Raw genomic sequence first — 25,247 nt, forward strand, 5'->3', positions numbered from 1 at the left:
AGAGTATAAGGAAGAGTGTTTGGATTCAAAATCCCTATTGTTGTAAAAGAGTTGCAATGAAAAGGAAAACAAAAGTTTTACTTACAGGGCAGAATGAGAAGTATGACAGGACATAGCGAAGTGACACTGGGATTGGTTGTACAGGAGGTGAGAATTATGTGGTTGGGTGTGTAAAGTTGACCGTCAAGAGGGCAGAGGTGAGCTGGGAGAATGGTTGGAGATTAAATATTCACAGATCTGTACAGGAGAGGTTGGTGTTAGGAAGGGCATTCTGCTATAGAAATATTACCAAAACTGTCACACAGAAGCAAGAAGTTGTACTTTGATCTGTCTCGGAGGCTGCAACTCCAATAAGAACTGACTCAGCTTCCTTCGAAATATCCAATCCAAACCAGCATAGAAAACAGACATAAAATAATGGTGATATATATAAGCGAGATAGCATTGGATTCTCCTATTCAACTCACTCCATCACCTTCACTCTATTCCTTTCTCTTTCTCACTAAGCCCTTACACTATTCTTTTCCTTGTACCTTCCATTCCTTCCTCTCACAGCAATAAATCTGTCCCTCCTATCATATTTCTCTCAACACTCAACCAAAAGTCATAATTCTTTCTTCTAGTTTCCATTGTGGGGACTATTTAGTCTTACCAGTTACAAGACGACCTCACAAGTGCTGGTGTCACTCAGTACACTCTGTAAAGTGGTTGGTAAACTGAGCTGAGATAGCAGAGAATTGACAGGACATTTTGTCTTAGTAAGGCCAAGACAATCTCCTAAGTGGTGGTTCCATGAAAAAATGCACCCAGTACATACTATAAAGTTGGTGATAAGAAGAGCATTCAGTTGTAGAAATTATGCTACATCTGAGACATTGGAGCAAGACATGGTCCTCTGACCTGTCAGATACTGTTCAACTGTTCAACCTATGCCAGCATGGAAAGCAAACATACAACGATGATGATGATGATGATGATGATACTCACGCAATCACTCTCTCTCTCTCTCACATACACACACACACACACATGAATACAATGATCATCATCACCTTTTATGTCCACTTATTCCATGCTGGAAAAAGTAGACAGGTAGTGGGTTGGACCAGATATATTGAAGCAATGTTCTACAACCAGATACCCTTCCTGTTACTAACCCATACCATTTTTTGAAGAAAGGTATTATTATTATATCTCCATAGCTATGTATATATGTGAATGTGTTTTGAACAAGAACCTAGTAAATTTACTACATTTGAAAAAATATACCTTGCAATATACCTGATAAGAATTTAGAAGCCTCAAGAGAAATGAAATAATTTTCTTTGATATCCTGAAGTTCTTTTTTATCCAATATTTACATGCTTTAGTAAGTTGGTGAGCTGGCAGAATTGTTAGCATGCCGGACAAAATGCTTAGCGGCATTTCATCCATCTTTACATTCTGAGTTCAAATTTCTCAAAGGTCAACTTTGCCTTTCATCCTTTCAGGATCGATAAATTAAGTACCAGTGAAACACTGGGGTCGATGTAATCGACTTGTCTCCTACTCTAAAATTCTTGTAAAGAACTTTCACTTTAGTTTTTTTCCTCACAGGTAAATAATTAGGAAAATAAAGTCAGTAACAATGACGATGATGATGATGATTAATCTAAGCATAATCTACCAACCGTGAAGTGTCACTGGAGAAAAATAAACCTCAGGGTATTGCTCGTTGGGATGGGCCTCGACCTCCTCTTCAGCAGTTTTCTCATTGCAATAGACAGCTTTATTGGAGAGGCCAAGGGCTGGAACACTGGCTCCTTGTGGCACAGAAGAAATTTCCTGAAAAGATCCACACAAAAGATGAACTTTTATTGTTATAGATCACAGAATCTTGAAATATAAAGCCTCCTTTTGATATCAAAATGTTTGAGACCATCCTTGGTTCTATGACAAAAACTTCACATTTTCAAGTCATGTAAATTAAAATTTTGCATCAAAATTTCACATTAATTATGTTCTAAGCTTCTGATTAATAATAACAAAGTTATTTTTATTAAATTTATCATTACTTTGAAAATTAAATGAAAGAAAGGCAGAATATTTCAATGAAAGTCTAGCAACAAAAAGGTTAATTTCTAGCTGTTAATCAAGGCCGACCAAGGGCTAAACGATGACTAGCTATAAAAATAGCATTACTACATCTGATACTCACAGACCAGTAGAACTTTGAGGTTACTAGGCTTGCAAGAAGCAGCAGCCTAATTTCCCTCTAATCACACTCTTAAAAGTGAAAGAACATATTGGATAATGTTGTCTTAGATATATTAGACTTGAAAAATAAAAGCTATGCTCCGGTTAAACTGCTGGAGCAGGGCTGTGCTAGTGCTTAACTATTAGACCAGGGATGACTTAGATCCAAATAACTTCACTGACTGCAGAAGAACACAAAATACCATCGAATGTGAGACAATATTTACCTTATTTTTCAATTCCACTTCGATGTCCAATTTGCTAATATTGCAAAAATTCTCAATAAAATTCTTTGGTGCATGAAACACCCTTAACACTTTCTCATCTGCACCACTGACAAACTTGTAACGATGTAGAGCAGCAAGACATTGTATATCATAGCCATGTACTTGAGGACGGGCAACTTCATACCATGTTGGTCGCTGCAGAAGAAATGGTTTCAAGAAAGACTTAAATTTTACAAAAGAACATGATTTACAGTCATCATCGTCGTCGTTTAACGTCTACTTTCCATTCGGAATGGGTTGGATGGTTTGACTGAGGACTGGCAAGCCAGAAGGCTGCACCAAGCTCCAATCTGATCTGGCAAAGTTTCTACAGCTGGATGCCCTTCCTAATGCCAACCACTCCAAGAGTATAGTGGGTGCTTTTACATGTCACTGGCACGAGGGCCAGTCAGGTGGTTCTGGCAATGACCATGCTCAAAAGGTGTTTTTTATGTACTATCTGCACGGAAGCCAGTCCGGCGGCACTGGCAATGACCACATTCGAATGTTGTTTTTCACATGCCAGCGACACATGTGCCAGTAAGGCAACACTGGCAACGATCACACTTGAATGGTGCTTTTTACGTGCCACTGGCCACATCAGCAATTTGGATTTTGATTTCACTTGCCTCAACAGGTCTTCGCAAGCAAAGTTTATTGTCTAATGAATGAGGGGTACTCATACGTGGGCTGGTTACACCCACTGGCATAGGCCATGGGTTGTGGTCTCACTTGACTTGTCAGGTCTTCTCAAGCACAGCATATCTTCAAAGGTTTTGGTCACTAGTCATTGCCTCAGTAAGGCCTAATGTTCCAAGGTTGTGCTTCACCACCTCATCCCAGGTCTTCCTGGGTCTACCTCTTCCACAGGTTCCCTCAACTGCTAGGGTATGACACTTTTTCACACAGTTGTCCTCATTCATTTGCAACACATGACCATACCAGCGCAGTCATCTCTCTTGCACACCACATCTGATGCTTCTTAAATCCAACTTTTCTCTCAGGGCGCTTACACTCTGTCGTGTATGCACACTGACATTTCACATCCAGCAGATGAAGATAAATGTTGAATCAAACACAAAAATACTAAATATTTATATTATTGATATCTTCAGTATCACCATCTTTTATTAATAATGTATCTGATATCAATATCTGCCTCTGATGTCTACAGTGATACTGACCACAGATAGAAGCATCAGTGATATCCAACCAGACAGCAGTGATATCTTGATATGAAACAACAAAAAGTTTGTCCTTACCTGTAGGGTATCTGTCACCCAAGGGGCATGAAGTCTACAGGTTTGATCCAAGCTGACACTAAGCAAGTAACTCCCATCAAATGGATCCCAAGCAATATCATCAACAGCCTTGAAATGTCCACCTCCTGTTACAGCTGGTTCCCAACATAGCTTCTCCTGATAATAGTAACCATAGAGATCACAAAGAGTATAGCATGCCAGACATTACAGTAATTATTCATCAAGAAAACAGGGTAAAGCAGCCAACATAAAACTGTACAAGAGATTCAGTTTACCTATACCAAGTTCTGTCTAATTACAAGTTTCAACCTCCTGAAACCTATTACTGCAGAAACTAAAAATATTGATAGGATTCAGGATTCAATGAGGCATAATCATCTCATAAAAAGTTCCCATAAAGCAACAACTTTAATTTTAGCATATTTAATTTTCTATACAAAGGACCCATCAGGGAACCAAAGAGAAGCAGCCAAAAGATGTTCAAAAATGTTCAAAAACTACAGTCAAGATGCAGCAAATGAAAGTACTTGCAAAATTCAGACATGGCAATTTTGATTTACTTGATAAGCCTAAATCAGAACATCCTTCCAAATTGAAAGACAAAATGCTACAGGCAACACTTGCAAGGAATCCTACTATGGCAGTGAGAAAACTTTCCATTGAATTTAACATTAGCATCTGACCATTCATAATCATTTGAAAAGCAAGGAAGTTTTTAAGTAGGTGGAAATTGGTTCCTCATGCTCTTTAGGCAGCAAATTATGAACACAAGCTTGATTGTTGTGAATCATTCCGTACACATAACCATCAAGCACCATTTTTAAACTGGATCATGACTGGAGATGAAAAATGGAATCTTTACAGTAATATTAAGCACTTGCAGACAGAGGCTAAGTCCAAATCAAAAACTTGTACTACATCCACAAAAAGTATATTATCCAAAGAAAACTTTATTGAGCGTTTGGTGGGATATGGAAAAAAGTATTCATTATGAGCCTTTAGGGTCAAATCAAAGAGCAACTTCTGAAGTCAATCTTTAGCAGCTTTACTATTTGAAGACTGCTTTAGATAGTAAACATCTTGCCTTAATAAACTGCAGTGGAGTTCTCTTTCATCATGATAATGCTGAACCTCACATTGAAGAAGTTACTGAAATGTTCAGGAATCCTTTGGATAGGAAAAATGCTATACCATCCATATTCCCCAGACCTCACTCCATCAAACTTCCATTTATTTAAATCATTGCAAAACCATTTAGATAGACAGTATGCACAGCAAAGGACAGAGAAGATTAATTAAATATATTTAATTAAATTTATATTTTAATTAAAGAACCAAAGAATTTTTTCAAATTAAGCATTCAAAAAGAGAAGTGATAAAAAATAAAAGAACTTATATATGTTATCAAATCTGCAGTATCATCCTGTTTGTACTTTTAAATAAGTACTAAAAATCAAACAGAACTTACTATACAGCCCTATATAAAATACTAACATTTCTTGATTAAATACAAAGCAAATATTTTTTATAGGTGATAGGTGCAATTAATGGAATTAACCTTGTTTTGTATATGTGTGTGTGTGTGTGTGTGTGTAAGAGCTACAGCCCAATTAATTAGGAGCAAAATTAGGATAGATGAAATGCAGTTTGTCTTTGTCCAGGGAAGAAGCACTACCATTGTTATTTTGCTAGTCAGGCAACTGCAAAAGAAATAGTTAAGAATAAACCATTATACTTGGCATTTGTAGATCTAAGAGAAAGCCTTCCGTATACTATCTTGTGTGATATGGTGGGCTCTGAGGAGGCTAGAGATAGACAAGTGGTTGGTGAAAGCCATACAGACCATGCAAAGAGATACTGTTAGTAAGGTGAGAGTTAACCACGAGTACAGCAAAGAATTTGGTGTAAAGGTAGGGGTTTATCAAGGCTTAGTCCCCAGTCCCCTCCTTTTCATCATTGTCCTCCAGGCCATAACAGAGGAATTCAAGACCAGCAGCCCCTGGGAACCCCATATGCTGATAATGTTGCCCTCATAGCAGATTCCAAATCAGGGCTAGGAGAGAAACTCCAGGTGTGGAAGCAAAACCTGGAATCTAAGGGCCTTAAGGTTAACTTAGAAAAAACTAAAGTCTTAGTAAGCAAGGAAACAGACAGGGCCCTACCCACTTCAGGTAGGTGACCCTGTTAGATTTGTAGGAAAGGCATAGGCAGGAATACCATATGGTGTACGTAGTGTAAGCTTTGGACACAAAAGAAGTGCAGTGGATTAATAGGAAGGTTATCAGAAAAGATAGTTTTCTTATGTGGAAGATGCACAGGATCCATAAAAACTTTAGAGACTCAGGAAATTGATTCTCTCAAATACCTTGGTCGTTCATCAGAGGTAGTAGATAATTTCTGCTACCTAGGGGACCAAATTCATAGTTGGGGAGAATGCATAGAGTGTTTGATAGCTAGAATAAGAATAAGATGGAGGAAATTCAGAGAGCTGTTACCTCTGTTGCCTACAAAAGGTTTTTCTCTCCAAGTGAAAGGAAGGTTGTACGATGCATGTATATGGATAGCAGTTTTATATGGTTGTGAGACATGATCCCTGAATGCAGAGGACATGCAAAAGTTAGAGGGAAATGAGGCTAGAGTGCTCCGCTGGATGTGTAATGCAAGTGTACATGTTCAATAGTGTGCTGATACATTGAGAGAGAAGTTAGGCACAAGGGGAATTAGTTGTGAGCAAGAGAGAAGACTGCACTGGTTTGGTCATGTGATGTGGATGGATGCTGACAGCTCCATAAAGAAGTGCTGATTTCTCAAAGTAGATGGAACAAGTGAAAGTGGGAGACCCAGGAAGACATGGGACAAAGTACTGAAGAACAACTCCTGGATGCTGACCCTTTTAGGTGAGATGACAAAGGACTGAGATGCCTGGTGCTTTGCTGTACTGAAGAAGACCTGTACACCACAGCAGAAGTGTTAAGACCGGTGCCTCTGGTGACCAGGATTGACCTGCAATGGTCCTGTATCGATGCCACGTAATAAGTACAAGTGATGGTGCCATCTAAAGTACAAGTGGTGCTATGTAAAAACGCTTGTATGGCACCATGTAAAAGCGTCCTTGCAGTGCCATGTAAAAGCACCCAGCACACTCTGTAAAGTGGTCAGTGTTAAGAAGGACATCCAGCTGTAGAAACCATGCCAAATCAGACTGGAGTCTGGTGCAGCCCCTCAGTTTACCAGCCCTGGTCAAACTGTCCAACCTAAACCAGCATGGACAACGGATGCTAAATGATGATGATGGTGATGATATATATATCATCATCATCATCATTTAATGTCTGACCAGAGATGGCAAGCTGGAGAGCTGCAGCAGACTCCAGTTTGATTTGGCATGGTTTCTACAGCTGGATGCCCTTCCTAACATCAACCACTCCAAGAGAAGTACTTCTTTTATAGATGAAAAAGTTTTCGTCAACTTGAAACTCTAATTCAAAATAGAGAGGAAGCTATACACAGCAGGGAATTTCGTCTGATGCTCTGCTGTCTTGGCTCATTTATTCCACTCTTACATTGTACAAAATACTGTCCACTTTATGTGGACAGTAGAAAACAAAGAAAAGTTGGTGGCAAGAAGCAATAAAAGACAGGGGAATGTGTTTGTTTTAGAAGGAAAAGATACTGGTTGCAGAGCTGATTAGGTCTCACAAATACATTAATACAAGGCATAGGCATGGATATATGATTAAAAAGCTCACTTCACAATCATGTAGTATGGGTTCAATCCCACAGTGTAACACTTTGGGCAAATGACATATTCCTCAGCCTTGGGTTGACCAATAACTTGTGAGTAGAATTTGGGTGATGGAAACTATGCTGAAGTCCGTTCTATATCCTCCTCCTCATCATCATCATCATTTTACACGGTTTTCTACGGTATTTTGACAGGATTCAATGGACTGAAGGAACAGTCTTTCTCTAATGTCTTGATTTTGGCATGATTCCTATGACTGAATGCCCTTCTTAACACCAAGCGGTTCACAGTGAACTGACTTTTTTTTTCTGCACCCCAAGCACTGATGAAGTCAACGTGTAACTTGCAAAACTCTAAAAACCTCACGTGTGAGAGAGATTTAAAAAAGCTTGGTGTGAATTCAGAAAAGGTGTTGAAAAGTTAAGATATGATAGGAGGAACACATTAACCGTATATGTACACATACACACACATATGAAGGTAAGTGAGATATATCATTCCACTGCAGATACTAAAGAATTTAAATGACATTGAATTATTTCCCCTTAAGGTAGCAATCACTTCACTTTTGTATCTTATGTGAACAAAGAAATAAATATCAAAGTATTTGGAGTCAATATCATTGATGAAAAATAAATACAAATTGTTGAAAGCAGTGCTCTGGCATAACTGAAGTCAAGTGACTGAAACCAATTATTGAATGAAAGTAAAATCAATATTCTACAACCAAAATTAATCAATCCTAATCAAAAATTTCTTAGAAGATTATTTATAAATATAGTTAAAGCTTAATCCACTATTGTGATCATCTGAGTTAGCATGTTTTAGTTTCCCATTCAGTGTTTTGAAAAGAAAACAAAACTGTCATCCATACATGCAACCCTGCTTTATCTTAGGTGCCTCTAAGTTGATTTAAGGTGTTATGAAGGAGAAAATAAAGTTCCAGCTACTGTGACAAGTGCAGCCAGAGACACCTCTCCCTTTCCTGCCTGACTCCTTGTGCACACTCCTTCCAGTTCCATGGATGATCCAACTTCTGACACCAAATGTTGCAAAATGTAGCCTCCTGACACCAACATGTTAGCAGCAGGGAAACTGCAGACCAGCATAGCAAGCCAACTTTCCCAGGGAAGTCATGCTAGTTAGATATCTTGTAGAATGTAGTTCTTTGCTGTTGGAGCTGTGTTGCTGTCAGGAGGCTGTGATTTGCAACAGATGCTTATAAAGAGCTAAGAATTTTGAAGTACCTGCTGATACTGCTTATTTAGAATTAGCTCTACAATATTTTCTTTTAATGCAGAACATGTTATAGTAAACTTAATGCAGTAATACAAATATTAGTAAAGTAGTTTGCATTATAGTACATGTCTTGCAGGGAAGTAGGTACTATAGTATATGTATTAGTAACTGTAAACGGTCCTACAACATGGTATATGATTGTAACTGCTTTGACCATTAATTATACACCACAGTGGTGGTGGTGATAAAGACCAACAAACTAGCATCTTTTTAAACATTGCTATTGGTTATGTCATGGTTCTGAGTTCAAATCCACCCAGTTCAACTTAAAACTTTCATTTCTCCAATACACTCATCATCATCCTTGTACACCCACTGCCACTTTGCCATACTAGCAGAAGTTGGGTAGGTTACTTGATATTTTCTTTATATGACAAGATGCCCTTCCTGTGCCAGCCCATAGGTCACTTTTTATAATATGTGGGGTCGTGGGGTAGATATTCCAAAACTGGAAAACACAGTTAGGGCACCAATATTCTAAATATGATTAAATTTACAGGACGTAATGTTTAAGAAAAGAAGTGGCATTCAGTTAGATTTGTCACTTAGGATGGATTATCAAAATAGATCATATGACAAAAAAAAAAAAATTAAGTATTTACATTATCAGGAATAAGTAAAGGAAGATGTCTTTAAACTACTTACTTTATTAAATGTCCATTGATGTAGAGCACCTTGGTAACCATGGGCTAAGATAGAATCACCACATGGACTGAACAAACCACCATAAAACCCTAATGTATTTCCACCAACTTCTCCAACACGAACCTACAAAAGACACACGGTTACAGTAATATATACATGATATATAGTTAAATAAAGATTCAGGTACAAGCCTGGCGATATGTTATGCAAAGTCTGTCCACAGTTATTGGCTACCTGATATCATGTAGTGGAAATGCTCTTGCTACTGGATGTACATCAGGAATTCCATAATATCTGTAGAGTTTATATAAATAGATAAATGATAGAAAATGGAATGAACAATTTTCTTTATTTAAAATCACTACAAGTTTTTCAACATATTTTACACCTGTAGTACATTGGTGAGATGTTGTGTAATGAGGTGCTGTGTAATCATTATCGTGTATCAAAACATCTGTAGTGATTGTAAATGACATTTATTCTATTTTCTATCATTTACCTGTCCGTCAGTCTGTGTGTGTGTATACACACACACAAGCTTTGTCAGTGGATTTGGTAGATGGAAACTGAAAGAAGCCTGTCGTGTGTGTGTTGGGGGGGGGGGCATGTCTGTGTGGTTAATATATTTGCCTTGCAACCATGTGGTTCTGGCTTCTATCTCATGATATAGCCCCTTGGCCAAGTGTATTTTGGTGAACAATATGCACATCAGTAGAAAAACTACCAACAAACCAGCACATCAGACAGGCAATCCCTCATCACTCACACAGTTGGGAAAGCTATGAACCCGAGTTTAGTCTCATAGAAATCTATAACTAATAATATAGCATGTGTATATGAATGTGAGTATGAACAAGTTTATGAGTGTGCATGTGTCAAGGCTTGTGATGCAAGAGGCTTGGTTTACAATAATATTTGATTGTTCATAATATCTATACTGCAGGCAAATATTTCATGTGCTCTTTCTGTCATGCAAACACACATAAAAAAATAGCCACACATACATACATAAACATGAATGTCTGCAAATACACACACATGCATTGAAGACAAATAAGGAAAAGCTCAAACATTGTTGCTAGATTTTTACCTCTTCAACCCAAACTCCAGAATCTTTATCAACAGACCAAAGTATCATGGTTTTATCCATGGAAGCAGTAAGAAGTCGCAGAGGTTGATGCCAACCATTTTCTGGAAAATTACAATAAAATATTATTACAATGCTACAGTAATAATGTTCTTTTTTATTTATAAAAAACAAAACAACTATGCTCATTTTATAGAATTGTGTCTCTTCCATAGAACTATCCCCATTTCTAATAACATCTGACCCTGTTTTAATGACCTGTCTGATCCCCAAGCTGTTTTCATTTCTTGGACAGAGCCAATTTCTCCAAATTATCTACATTTCCATGTTTTTTTTTCCAAAGGACTATCTCCATACCCCAAAGTTTCCTCCAGTACCAACTGTCTTCTAGACCAACACTGACCCCAAGACTGTTTTTTGAAATATAAACGAAATATTCAAACTGTCATAAATTGATGCATTATCATTTGGATATAAATATTTTCATTGACTGGATTTATATTGTGTAAATATCAATATATGTATTTGCATGTGTGTATATGTAGACTGTGAGTTATGTGTATGTGGGTGTGTTCACACACACAAAAATGTATCTAATTATATGCAAGGTAACATGGATGGAGTAGGGGTGTAGGCATACTCCTTGCATAGAAATGGGTAGATAAGGTCATAGAGGTTGTCAGGGTATGCAATAGAGTGCTTAAGCTCAGGCTAGCCCTGCAGAACAGCACAGCTACAATTATCTCTGCCTACGCCCCACAAGCGGGGCTACCAAATGATCAGAAGGACCATCTTCATGATACCCTTCTGCAAGCTACCTCAAAGATGAGTGGCAATGACCTCATCTTTGTAGCTGGAGATTTTAATGGGCATGTCGGGCAGAAATCTGGTATCTTCACTGGTGTACACAGGGGCCATGGTATTAGTTCCCAGAACAATGAGGGAACTAGGCTACTGGAGTTCAGTGATGCATGTAACCTTTTAATCTGCAACACTAAGTTCAGGAAGCCAGACAGCCACCTGATAACCTATCAATCAGGTGACTCTGCTAGCCAGATTGATTTCATCCTCACCATACAGCGGGACGCAGGGTTGCTCTTAAATACAAAGACCCTCCCAGGTGAGGAATGCACCACCCCCCAGCATAGACTAGTCAATAGTGACTTTCGACTCAAAACCAGAAGGATGCCAAGAAGCAGACTAATCCAGAAGAGGAGGATTTGGAAGCCAAAGAACACTTCACATGGTCAGAGATTTAGGGACATCCTCATCAAGAAATTTGATGAGAGAGGAAGGAGCTACAGTCCTCGGACATAGCAAGTAGCTGGAAATTCTTACGAGACAGATTACTGAGTGCCACAGACCAAGTCTGTGGATGGCGCAAAGTCCCTTCTAGAGCTAGAGTAAAGGGGTGGCAGAATAATACGGTAGACAAAGCCATCAGAGCAAAGAAGCAGGCCTGGAAATCCTGGAAGGGTGGGGGTAGCAGGGAACCGTACCAGATAGCCAAAAGGGAGGCTGGGTGACAGGTATATATAGCCAAGGGCAAAGCAGAAAAGAAGTTTGCCAATGTCCAGCAATGTGAGGACCAAAGAACTGAAGTATTCTGGATTGCAAGACTGTGTGTGAGAGAAAATTGTGATGTCACAGGAGAGAAATGTGTCCACATGGATGATGGTGCACTTGCTTTTAATGATTTGGAAAAGAAAGAAGTTTGGAGGAGACATTATGAAAGACTGCTGAACGTGGAGAATGAATCGGAAGAGGAGAGCCAGCCAAATATTGATCCAGTAGAGGGACCAACTATCTGAATAGGCAGCACCCTGGTAGATAAAGCAATTAAGGATATGAAGCCAGGAAAAGCCCCCAGCCCATCAGGAATCACTGCTGAGATGCTCAAAACATCTGGTGGTGTGGGCTATGGCCTAGTCACCCGTATTGTAAACCAGGTAGTTCATGATGGAGTCATACCCAATGACACGTGTAGCAGCACCATAGTCAACTGCTACAAGGGTAAAGGTGATGCTTTAGATAGAAATAACTGCAGGGGTATCAAACTGCTGGATCAGGTGATGAAAGTCAAGGAGAGGGTCATAGCCCAACTAATTAGGGAGAGGGTCTGCTTAAATGAGATGCAGTTCGGTTTTGTGCCAGGTAGTAGCACCACTGATGCTATCTATATTCCTGGCTTGACAACTGCAGGAGAAATACCTAGCTAAAGATAAACCCCTATACTTAGCTTTGTGGACTTGGAGAAAGCCTTTGACAGGGTCCCCTGATCCCTTATCTGGTGGGTGATGCAGAAACTGGAGATTGACGAATGGTTAATAAGGGCTGTACAAGCCCTATACGGAGATGCTGTTAGTAGGGTTAGAATTGGAAATGAGTATAGTGAAGAATTCCAGGTAGACGTAGGGGTCCACCAAGGATCAGTCCTCAGCCACTTCCTATTCATCATAGTCCTTCAGGCAATAACAGAGGAATTCAAGATAGGTTGCCCCCCTAAGAAGTCCTCTAAACTGATGACCTGACCCTCATAGCAGAATCACTACCAGAACTAGAGAAGAAACTTCAAGTGTGGAAGCAAGGTTTAGAATCGAAAGGCCTTAGAGTCAATGTTGCAAAGATCAATGTTCTAGTAAGTAGGAAAGCGAACACATCACACACCCCTTCAGGTAGGTGGCCCTGCTCAATCAGTAGAAAAGGTGCAGGTAGAAACTCCATAAGATGTACTGTGGATAGACAAGGAGAGCTGTGTGAAGAAGTGCCACTCCCAAACAGTGGAAGGAATTTGGGGTAGAAGGAGACCCAGGAAGACATGGGATGGAGTGGTGAAGACATGGGTTGGAGTGGACCTTCAAACATTGGGCCTCACAGAGGCAATGACAAAAGACCGAGACCTCTGGAGGTATGCTGTGACTGAGAAGATCTGGCAAATAAAGTGAGTCTACAACTGTAACCTACACCAGTGTCGCATAACCAGCCCACTCCAAAGTACCTTGGATCGTAGGGCGACATGCTGTGCTTGAGGAGACCTATTGAGTCAAATAAATCAACATCAACAGCAATATCAAAATCAAATCAAATGGAAATTGTAGTTGTGACCCCTGTGCCGGTAGCACGTAAAATGCACCATCTGAACGTGGCCGATACCAGTACCGCTTTGACTGGCTTCCGTGCAGGTGGCATGTAAAAGGCACCATCTGATTGTGGTTGATGCCAGCTCTTCTGGCCCCAGTGCTGGTGGCACATAAAAAGCACCCACTACACTCTGGGAGTGGTTGGCATTAGGAAGGGCGTCCAGCTGTAGAAATACTGCCAGATCAGATTGGGGCCTGGTGCAGCCTCCTGGCTTTCCAGATCCCAGTCAAACCGTCCAACCCATGCCAGCATGGAAAACAGACGTTAAACGATGATGACGATGATGATGATATATGTGTCCATAAAAACCAACAAAACAATGTAAATATCTCAAAATAATCTAATGCAGGAAAGGATAGTACTTTGCTGTAGTTAACATTCTCTATGTACTCAGGCAGTACCTGTTCCTGCCTTATCACAGTTAAGTATGTACTGTGTCAAGGCAAAGTATAGTGGTTGACCCAGAAATATATCACACCTACAGCAGATTAAAAACCATCATATTTTCTTTTAAAGTTTAGTCAGGAGAGGTAGGAGTGGTAGGAGCAGTATCCATCATGTTTGTAGTTTCTTCTCCCAGTCAAGTGAAATTAAAATGGCTGCTGTTCAGTGTGAATCTTTGTAAGTAAAGTCTGAGCAAGAAGGGTATTCCAGTGGCATTATATTCCAGGGAGAAATGATTAGGTAGTGATTATTTTAGGGCCTGAGTAACAAAAACACTATTTTAACAATGACCTTCATCACCTCAGTGACCACAAGGAGGGCTTCTGTAGATACAGTTTGACTGGAGATTGTGAGAAATTCAGTGCAAACAATATCGTCTTTGAATTAGCAAATACCTTTGAGTGTGTCCACTAGGAGAATCTCATGGGGAACCAGATTGCCCTTGGGTTTCATCTGTTTCTAGTTTCTTGGACTGAAATTTTCCTATCAGACTGTGCCATCCCTGATATGTGTCTCTTTCTGAGCTACAGCAGTCATAAACCCTAGTTTATAAGTAGTCAAATAAACACCCTAACTATCTGGTCATGCTGTCTACACAGTGTGTGCGTGTGAGAGAGAGAGAGAGAGAGAGAGGGTACACATACCTTTTTCAATGGGGGGATGCCATCTAACACTGTAAATCCATCCATCATGACCCAGCAAAACTGATTCCAATGTAATTGCAAAGCAGAGACTAGAGCCTATGAACCAGAAAGAAGAGAAATAGACATATTCATCAAAGCAAACAAATAATCAAATTACAAAAAAAGAAAAGTGTTTTTTTTTTTCAATGAAACAGTTGACTCCACTCAGTTACTTCATATTTTGACAGAAGGTATTCAATAAAGAATAATGAAATCTTGTTGACTTCATAATCAGTGTATGAAAATCTGATTTGAAATAGTAAGACATAGTAAAGACTGGAATTGTGAAGAATGTAGAACAAGCAACTACAAAGACCCAGCCTTCAGTGAAACAACAGAGCAAATAATGCAGGAACCTTACCAATTTTTCAGCAGCTCTTTTAATCCAGACATAATTTACATGAAGAGAACACTGAAATTTCCTGCAACCATTATAGTTGCAGGAAATTTCAATTTTTATAGTATTCATTTGTTTATTGAGTAGTAATACTTGATGAAGGCAGAAATACTCTTCCTACAGCTAACTGTGATAATATGAAAGTGAAAGTGTTTAAAACTAAATCTAACAACACGTGTTTACCCACTAAGAACGTTTTCTCAGTTAAAAGAAAACTTAACTTGGCTGCAGAGATTACAGTGATCTTGCATAAAAGAGGAAAAGTGGTGCCATGTCAAAAGTGCTGGTGCTACATAAAAAGCACTCAGTACACTCTGTAAAGTGGTTGGCATTATGAAGGACATCCAGCTGTAGAAACTATGCCAGAACAGACAATGTGGCACCCAGCCTTATCAGCTCCAGTCACACCATCTAAGCCATGCCAGCATGGAAAACAGGCATTAAAGGATGATAATGATGTCCTTCACAATAACATTTCAGAAGGAGATCCAGTGGGGGGAAGAGTGGTTAGGTTTGTGCAAAGCATTGGATTTTGTTTTTAATAGTTACACTTTCATATTATTATATATATTTCCAACTTTTATTTATAACATGCTTCTAGTGAATAAACAAAAGTAACTAATAATATGGAAGCAGTCTTCTAGCAATTTGCTCAGAACTATTATAATGAGTTACTATAACGTGACCACTTTTAATCCAGCAAAATGTATAATCTGGCATGGGACTGAAGCTAAGGATGCCAGGAAGTCGGGGATGTATCTGTAATATTAATTTATTTTTAAATAACAATTATATCTTACACAGAATAAATTCAATTAAGTTTAACCCATTCCAGTACATGACTGGTACTTATTTAACCCCTAGAACAATGAAAGGCAAAGTTAACTTCAGTAGGATCTGAACTCAAAACAAGAAGAGATACAACTGACTTTTCACCATCTTAACCTTTTAGTATTCAGATTATTCTGTCAAACGTTATGTTTTATTTATTCATATAGTTTTGCATTAATCATGCATTACTTTTAGAGTTGAGATTTTGATGGTGTGATTCTTTGTTTTTAGAATGACTTCCTAGGACTGGAGCAAGAAGCCAGATATGGCCAGTTTGAACATAAAACAAGTAGAATATTTGGGCTGGATATGGCTGGTTTAAATGCTAAAGAGTCAATGATAATAATTCATTATATAGGCTCAAAGCCAGAAATTTAATGAGGGAACAGAGCTGATTAAGTCAACTCAGTACTTGACTGGTACTTTTATTTTACTGATCCAGAAATGATGAAAGGCAAACTTAACCTCAATGGTATCTGATTCTTGAATGTAAAACACTGTAACCAAATACAGGGTGCAGCAGAAAGGTTGCCCCGATCTCAAAGGTTAATAAAAAACAAACACATGAAGATGCATGAAAAACTTTGTATTTCAACGAAGTTCATTAAATGCCATTTTTTTTCCATTTCAGGTAGTACCCACCATGGCCTGGAGTGGAGGGCATCGTTTTTTCTTGTATCATCATGCGTTTGTTTTTTATTAACCTTTGAAAAAAAAAGAATAACAATAATAATAATAGTCCTTTCTACAATAGGCACAAGGCCTGAAATTTTGGGCAAAGTGGCCAGTTGATTGTATCAACTCCAGTGTTTAACTGGTAATTATTTAATCAATTCTGAAAGGATGAAAGGCAAAGTCGACCTTGGTGGACATTGAACTCAGAATATAAAGTCACTAAGCATTTTGTCTGTTGTATCAATGATTCTATTAGCTCACCACCTAAATAATAAAAATAGTTTTCTCTGCTATAAGCAAAAGGCTTGAAATTTGGTGGGAGTGTGTAAGTCGATTACATTGACCGCAGTGCTCAACTGGTACTTATTTTATTGACCCCAAAAGGATGAAAAACAAAGTTGGCCTTGGCAGAACTTAAACCTAGAATGTAAAGACAGACGAAATACCGCTAGGCATTTTCCTGGTATGCTGATGATTCTACCAGCTCACCGCCTTCTTAATAATAATAATAATAATAATAATAATAATAATAACCATAACAAGTTACTCCTGTCAATTTTGACATATGAACGTTTGAAGGAATGGATTGGAAAACAAAAAAACAAGGATAGAAAAAATACTGCATGTATTTGCGATGGATACATGAACGTAATTTGAGTCCAGTTATGGACTTTGCTTATAAAGTCACAATGGGCACAATGATGATTTTGATTTTGCATAATGTAAGCATGTCTTTGTGTGTGGAGAAGAGGCCTGGATGACTGACTCACACACCCAAAATAATATCAAAATATGTTTGTTTGCTGATACCCAGAGACTTTGACAGAACAGATTAATCATCTAGGTTGGCTCTCAACAGTTTGTGCCAATGTCCACCAGACAGATACATGATATATAATGACATACCTTTACTCTGTACATTGATCAGGGTTTCCTTCATCTGAATATTTCCAGTAGCAGGCTTATCCCTGACTATAATGTTACTGTTCTCCTCGGGAGTAGTTTTCTGGGAAATCCTCCATATACGCACAATGAAATCTTGTCCACAACTTGCCAATAGAAGATCACCATTATCTAAACATAAACAAACACAACATGCATTTATTACTATTAAATTATTAGACTTTTATATATACATATTGTTTTTCATATAATGTTTGTATTTATAGAAATGGCGGTTAATTTGCTATAAAGCCATAAAGAAATAAGTAGTGGACTGTCTTGATCATCTTAAAGAACTGAGAGCAAAGTCAAAGGGTCAGACTAATATGCCAGCTACTTTGTATAATAATCCTTTCTTATGTGAACTTGCCTTTTAAATTATTGGGTGAAGAAAAGTAAGAGATAAAAACATCAGAGCTAAAACAAAAGAAAACAAACGAAAAAAAATGTTGTTAGACATTCATACACTAAAACCCTAGGAGAATCCAGAGTGCGTGTGTGTGTGAGAGAGAGAGAGAGAGAGAGTGCACGTACATGCGTGAGTTTAGAGGGATATATTATCCTGGCAGATACCATGGTAGCTCTAAAAAACAAATATATATATATATGTATACCCACACACACACATATATGTGTGAATGTATGCAAACACACATAGAGTGAGCCAAAAGTCACGCACCAAACCCTTTCACATTTTATTTATATTATATTATTAATTTTGTTCATCATGGACAAGTATGTGTGTATTCATCATTATTTTATTCAACTTTTTAACAACTGAAGCATGTCTTAGATAATTCCAAAGCGTATTGAACTTATTTTGTTCATGATTTTTAGGCCACCCTGTATACATATACATATTTGTGTGTGTGTGTGTGTGTTCATGAGAATGTGTTTCATGAAACAGAGTTCATTTAACGAGATAGCCCTAATTATATCACCTGACGAAATACTTCTGCACCAAGTTGTCTAGTTTCCCACCCATGGAGGATTGATGCAAGATGTGTAGAAAAGATCATTGTAAGCAATAAAGTTCCCCGTGTATTGCATTTTCCGTCTCTATCATTTGTTTTATACTCAACGTACAGAGGAATTCCCAGGTAGCCATAGACAGTGAATGTGTTTTATCAGCATATCACTAGGAACATACCCAACACTATTATCACACACACATACACATCATGTTTTTATTTCTCAGCTGAGGAAGAGCAGTACACCTAGTGTTTTAAAGGATCTTCAAAGCTGATGTGAGTAATTGAGGAAGTTGCTCTCACAGACACAGTTCAACTTATGGGCCACCACACAGCTTCTGAATACCAAATTTCTTTTACAATACTCTGGTCAAACTGAGTTTGTAACAAGGTATTTGACTGAAGGTAGCATACAGTGGGTTCAATTTCTTAACTACATAGCTATGCCTGAATACAAATGCTTCAAATATAAATCAAGTGCAGACTAATATATTTCATCATCATCATCATCAACAATTAATGTTGGTTTTCCATGCTGGCATGAGTCGGATGGCTTGACAAGAACTGGCAAGGCCAGGGACAGTTCCAGGTTCCATAAACTGTTTGGCTTGGTTTCTACAGCTGGATGGCCTTCCTAACACTAGCCACTTTACAGAGTACTGGGTGCTTTTTACATGGCACCAGCACCCACACTAATATTTGGCACTTTGGTTTTAAGATCTCAATTCTGTTGTGGTGGGAAGGTCTTCTTGAATATTTAATGAAGGAAAGTTACCTCCAATTTTTTTAACCTGCTAAAATTACAGCATCATCATTTTTGTTTTTCCTTTTCCATGCACATATGGGTTGGACTGAATTTGTCAAGGCAGATTTTCTACGGTTCCAGTTGCCAACCCTCATCTATAATGAGATAACATTTCCTCATGACCAGACATGTCTTTTACAGAATATTGGAAATGAAGGATTCCACTTGCATGATGGCGACATTGGCTTACAACTATCATGTGATGTCAAAGCAAGGAAACAGTAAAATATACACACATATGTACATACGTACAACAGGCTTCTTTCAGTTTCCATCTAACAAATTTACTCACAAGGCTTTTGTCGGCCCAGAACTTAGAGAAGACATCTACCCAAGGTGACATATAGTGGGAATGAACCTGAAACCATGTGGTTGAGAAGCAAACTTCTTACTACACAGCCACACCTGCATCAATAGTGAAGGGAAAAGCCCTTAGTTTGATTGATAATTCTTATAAAAAAAACAAACAAGGAAAGCAACTCCAAAATTTGAATGTAAGGATATACTGAGTTGTGGCTCTGAGTTTTGGTAGATATTGAGGCAACTCAGGACATTTCTGTCTTGTTGAAGGTCATTAGCAAGACAAGTCTCATAAGTACTCACATAGATGACTGTAGGAAATGAATAAATTTTTTTCTTTTGGGAAAAAACATTTGACAATTTAAAATAATGACATGAGGCAATTTCCCAGTGCTTACCTTCAACACAGAAATCAACACCAGACACCCAATCATCATGGCCAGACAGAGACACAGCAGATACAAACTGGAATAAGGATGGAAAATTGAGTAGAACATGTGGGGGGAAATAAGAAGTTATTGTTGAGAGAAACTGTATGAAATTTATTGTGGAAGAAATACACTGGAACTTATGTTTGTTGGATGAAACAGACTGGAATACGTTACTGGGGAAATGGAATTACTTTTTATACAGACAAGATTAGGATTTAAAAACTGTATTGGTGGCTCTATTCAAAACAATTACACTTATATCAGTCACCTAAGTTGACAAGCAGGTTCTGCTAAATATTTCACGGCTGAATGGTTAGCAAAGCATGCTTTGTTAATTTGCAGTACAGAATTAAATTCTTTCAGTGGATTATTGAAATCATTTAAAAGAAATTCTCACAATATAGCACTGTTTCAATCACTTCCACCATCATCATAACTGCCACTAAAAGTAGCAGATTTGATAGAAATAACCTTAAATCATTAATCTATCTAATGTAGTAATATATACATACCTGACATTGCTGCCAGACATAGAGGTTCACTTTCTGATTATCACAGCCACAAGCAAGGATCACACCTGAAAATTGAAGAACAAATCACCATCATCAACACCACCATCACTGTCACCATCTACAAACATCACCAGATCCCATTTTTGTACCTTAGCTTTTCCAATCATAGACAACACCCACAAAAAACACTCAAAGTCACCACAAATATCATCATCATCATCGTTTAATGTCCATTTTCCATGCTGGCATGGGTTGGACGGTTTGACTGAGGTCTGGAGAGCCAGTAGCCAATCTGATCAGGCAATGTTTCTACAGCTGGATGCCCTTCCTAATGCCAACCACTCCAACAGTGTAGCGGGTACTTTTTACATGTCACCGGCACAGGAGCCAGTCAGGTGGGCCTGGCATCAATCACAAATGGATAGTGCTTTTTACATGCCACTGTCAGGCGGACCTGGCATTGACCACATTCGGATGGTGCTTTTTACGTGCCACCGGCACAGAAGCCAGTCAGGAGGCACTGGCCACAACTACGATATTAGTTTTACTTGACTCAACAGGTCTTCTCAAGCATATCATATCGCATAACGCATCAGGGGTACTCTTAACTGGGCCAAAAATGCATGGCTGCAATCCCACTTTAGTTTCCGGGTCATCTCAATCACAGCATATCTCCAAAGGTCTCAGTCTCCTGTCATTGCCTCTGTGAGGCCCAATGTTTGAAGGTTATCCTTCACCACCTCAAAACATGTCTTCCTGGGTCTACCTCTTCCACAGGTTCCTTCCACAGTTAGGGAGTCACACTTCCTCATGCAGTTGTCCTCATCTATACATAACACACGACCATACCAGTGCAGTAGTCTCTCTTGCACACCACATTTGATGCTTCTTATGCCCAACTTTTCTCTCAGGGTGCTTACACTTTGTCGTGTATGCACACTGACATTACACATCCAGCGGATCAGACTAGCTTCATTTCTTTTAAGTCTACATATGTCCTCAACATTCATGGCCCATGTTTCACTGCCGTATAGCTTGGCAGTTCGTACACATACATCATACAGTCTACCGTTCATCCTGAGTGAGAGGCTCTTAGTTGCCACCAGAGGTAGGAGCTCCCTGAACTTTGCCCAGGCTATTCTTATTCTAGCCGCTACACTCTCAGAGCAACCAGCCCCATGACAGACTTGGTCACCTAGGTATCACAAAGTTATCAACTACTTCTAGTTTCTCCCTCTGACATGTGATGGAATCTGTTTTCTGTACATCTTCAGTGCTTATTGCCCCTGTACATCTGCCAAACACAAAAACTATTTTCCCGGTTAACCTTCCTTTGATTTTGCTGCACCTTTTATGTGTCTATAGCTTATACCAGGTACATCGTATGGAGTTTCTACTCACGCCTTTTCTACAGATCGAGCAGGGACACCTACTTGAAGGGGATTGTGGTTTGACAGCCTTCCTACTTACTAACACTTTGGTTTTTGCTAGGTTAACCCTAAGGCCCATTGATTCTAGACCTTGCTTCCACACCCTAAACTTTGTCTCTACTTCTGGTAGTGACTTGGCTATTAGATCAAGGTCATCAGCATAGAGGAGCTCCCAGGAGCAGCCTGTCTTGAATTCCTCTGTTATTGCCTGGAGGACTATAATGAATAAGAGGGGGCTGAGGACTGATCTTTGGTGAAACCTTACTTCTACTTGGAATTCTTCACTATACTCATTGCCAACCCTCACCTTACTGATAGCATCCCTGTACAGAGCTTTTACAGCTCTTACCAACCACTTGTCTATCCCCAGTTTCCACATTGACCACCAGATAAGGTATTGGGGGAACCCTGTCAAAGGCCTTCTCCAAGTCAACAATAGTCAAGTACAGAGGTTTATCTTTGGCTAGATATTTCTCCTGCAGTTGCCTTACCAGAAATAGCATCAGTGGTGCTTCTGCCTGGCACAAAACCAAACTGCATCTCATCTAGGCTAACTCTCTTCCTAATTAGTTGGGCTTTGACCCTCTCCATGACTTTCATCACCTGATCCAATAATTTGATACCCCTATAATTATTTCTATCTAAAGCATCACCTTTACCCTTGTAGTAGTTGACTATGGTGCTGCTATACCAGTCATTGGGTATGATTCCTTCATGAACCACCTGATTTACGATGCGGGTGACAAAGACTATAACCCACTCTGCCCAATATTTTAAGCATCTCAGCAGTGATTCCTGATGGGCCAGGTGCTTTCCCTGCCTTCATATCTTTAATTGCTTTATCTACCAGGGTACTGTCGATTTGGGTAGCTGGTCCCACATTTGGGTCAACCTTTGGCAGACTCTCCTCCTCCCATTCATTCTCTATATTCAGCAGTCTTTCATAATGGCATCTCTAAGCCTCTTTCTTTGCAGAATCATTAAACACAAGGGCACCATCATCCATGTGGACACATTTCACTCCTATGACATCATGGTTTTCTCTCACACACTGTCTTGCAATCTGAAACACTTCAGATCTTTGGTCTTCACGTTGCTGAACATTGGCAAACTTCTTTTCTGTTACTCCCTTGGCTATATATACCTGTCTCCTAACTTCCCTTTTGGCTATCTGATACATTCTCCTGCTACTCCAACTCATCCAGGCCTTTCAAGCCTGTTTCTTTGTTCTATTGCTCCACCACCATGTTACCTGAGGTCTGGAAGGGACTTTGCACCAACCATAGATTTGGTCTGTGGCACTCAGCAAACTGTCTTGCAGGAATTCCCAGCTGCCTTCTATGTAACAGGACTGTAGCTCCTCCTCCCTATCATCAAATTTCTCAGTAAGGATATCCCTAAATCTCTGACCATGTGAAGGGTTCTTAAGTTTCCAAGTCCTTCAGGTGTCAAAGTCATTGATCTTCTCTGGTGGTTAGATCCACATACAACATCAAAAACTGTCCCATTTGCTAGTTTTCCTTTTCAGGAGCCACTGTTTATAACTCTCAGCAAAGTTCAAGTGAATTCCACAATGAAATTCTACACTTATATCTGGCTGGGACTATGCTGTTAATACCAGACGCACAATGACAAAACATCTGCATCTGGGACAATGTTGCTATTGCTGTTGTTGCTGCTTCATATGTAAAACATCCAAAAGGGCTTTGATTTTCTGCAATTCTTTTCTCGCCTACAATTTTCCTGCACCAACTCAATGTGAACATCAACATATCAGTCTCACCAATCGTGTTGGGCCACCACCATCAACAACACATTGTCATCACTAATATCACTATTATCACCATCACCACAGTTATAATTAACATCACCACCGACACAGTCATTACTATCATTAACATTTTAACAACACTTTTAGACTTTGTAACTAATGTTAAAGATAAACCTCAATGAAATTCTGAGAAAGTCGACAGAATATTTACATATATTTTGATGTTTGAATAATTGTGATGCTTTAATTTAGGTACATGGTTTTAAAATCAAATACAGCAAAGAATAATATCCATAACTTACCTGAAGAATTTTCAGGTGAAACCAGAGCCACATCAAGGGCAAACCCAGTATTCAATGATATAGTTTGGATGTCATGAAATTCTGACCAGAAAGGGTAAAGAGAAAAACATAAATATACACATAAGGATATTTACTTATCTATCCATATACATATGTCTATCTCTCTATCTGTATGCATGCTTGCACACACACACACACACACACACAAAGGTAAGGGGTTATTACCACAGTAGTTAATAATGATCTTTTCCTACAGAGTGATGGGTAGGTTGTTAGTATTACAACTGTGATGCTACATGATAGCAAGATGTGAGCAATGAGTGTAGAAGACATGTGAAGGCTACAAAGAAATGAAGTCAGCATGTTCCCATGGAAATATAATGTTAGTGAGCATGAATGTCAAAGTACAGATGAACAGAGAGCAAGACTGGGTATAAGACGAATTAGGTATAGTGTGCAAGGGAGGAGGCTGTGCTGGTATGAACATGTAATGTGTACGGAAGAGGACTTCTACATAAGGAAGTTAGTCAAACATGAGGAAGAAAGAGAACATGGAAGACTTGAAACAAGAAGTGAAAGATGATCTGATGATGTTGCATCAAACAGAAGAAATGACAAAGGACTGTACTGATGTGTAATATGCAAAATTGCAGAAAATCTCTGCCCATGACAAGACATGCTCAGTTACAAAAATAGTGTTTAGAAATCATGACAAGCTTGCACCCTGCCAAACCTACTAAGCTGCCCCTTCACTTCCCTCATGTATACCTATGGATCACTTGTCCCCCCGCCCCCATCACTTCCATCTCTTCCTCACTCATTGCCCACCATCTGTCAACTCAGCATCATCCACTTCATTTTACTCTGACCCCTTCACCATTCTCTCAGCCTGCATATATGAGTTCACATTGGATTGACCTCATCTCCTTACCCAATACAATTTAGCTTCACCTTGTTGTACTACCAGTCAGCATTATCACTCACCTGGATCATATCTATTGCCAGCCAACATCTCTTGCTTTTATCTCATCATCCACTCTTACCTTTGATCACTTCTCTACTGACATTACCCC

General features: G+C 39.0%; 1 protein-coding gene across 1 annotated transcript in view; it reads right to left on the reverse strand.

Annotated features, from left to right (window-relative positions):
* Nucleotides 1-25,247, reverse strand: part of LOC106878490 (elongator complex protein 2) — a 49,301-nt gene that overhangs the window by 11,682 nt on the left and 12,372 nt on the right. Inside the window, exons 5-14 of the mRNA XM_014927711.3 lie at nt 24,175-24,255; nt 20,672-20,736; nt 20,127-20,193; nt 17,617-17,784; nt 14,769-14,864; nt 10,543-10,643; nt 9,453-9,575; nt 3,764-3,919; nt 2,463-2,657; nt 1,671-1,824 (exon numbers count right to left, since the gene is read on the reverse strand). Coding sequence (XP_014783197.1) covers nt 1,671-1,824; nt 2,463-2,657; nt 3,764-3,919; nt 9,453-9,575; nt 10,543-10,643; nt 14,769-14,864; nt 17,617-17,784; nt 20,127-20,193; nt 20,672-20,736; nt 24,175-24,255 — 1,206 coding nt within the window. The remainder of the gene's footprint in view (nt 1-1,670; nt 1,825-2,462; nt 2,658-3,763; nt 3,920-9,452; nt 9,576-10,542; nt 10,644-14,768; nt 14,865-17,616; nt 17,785-20,126; nt 20,194-20,671; nt 20,737-24,174; nt 24,256-25,247) is intronic.

Source organism: Octopus bimaculoides, chromosome 4 (assembly GCF_046866305.1).
Source record: "Octopus bimaculoides isolate indiv1 chromosome 4, ASM4686630v1, whole genome shotgun sequence".
Taxonomy (NCBI): Eukaryota; Metazoa; Mollusca; class Cephalopoda; order Octopoda; family Octopodidae; genus Octopus; species Octopus bimaculoides.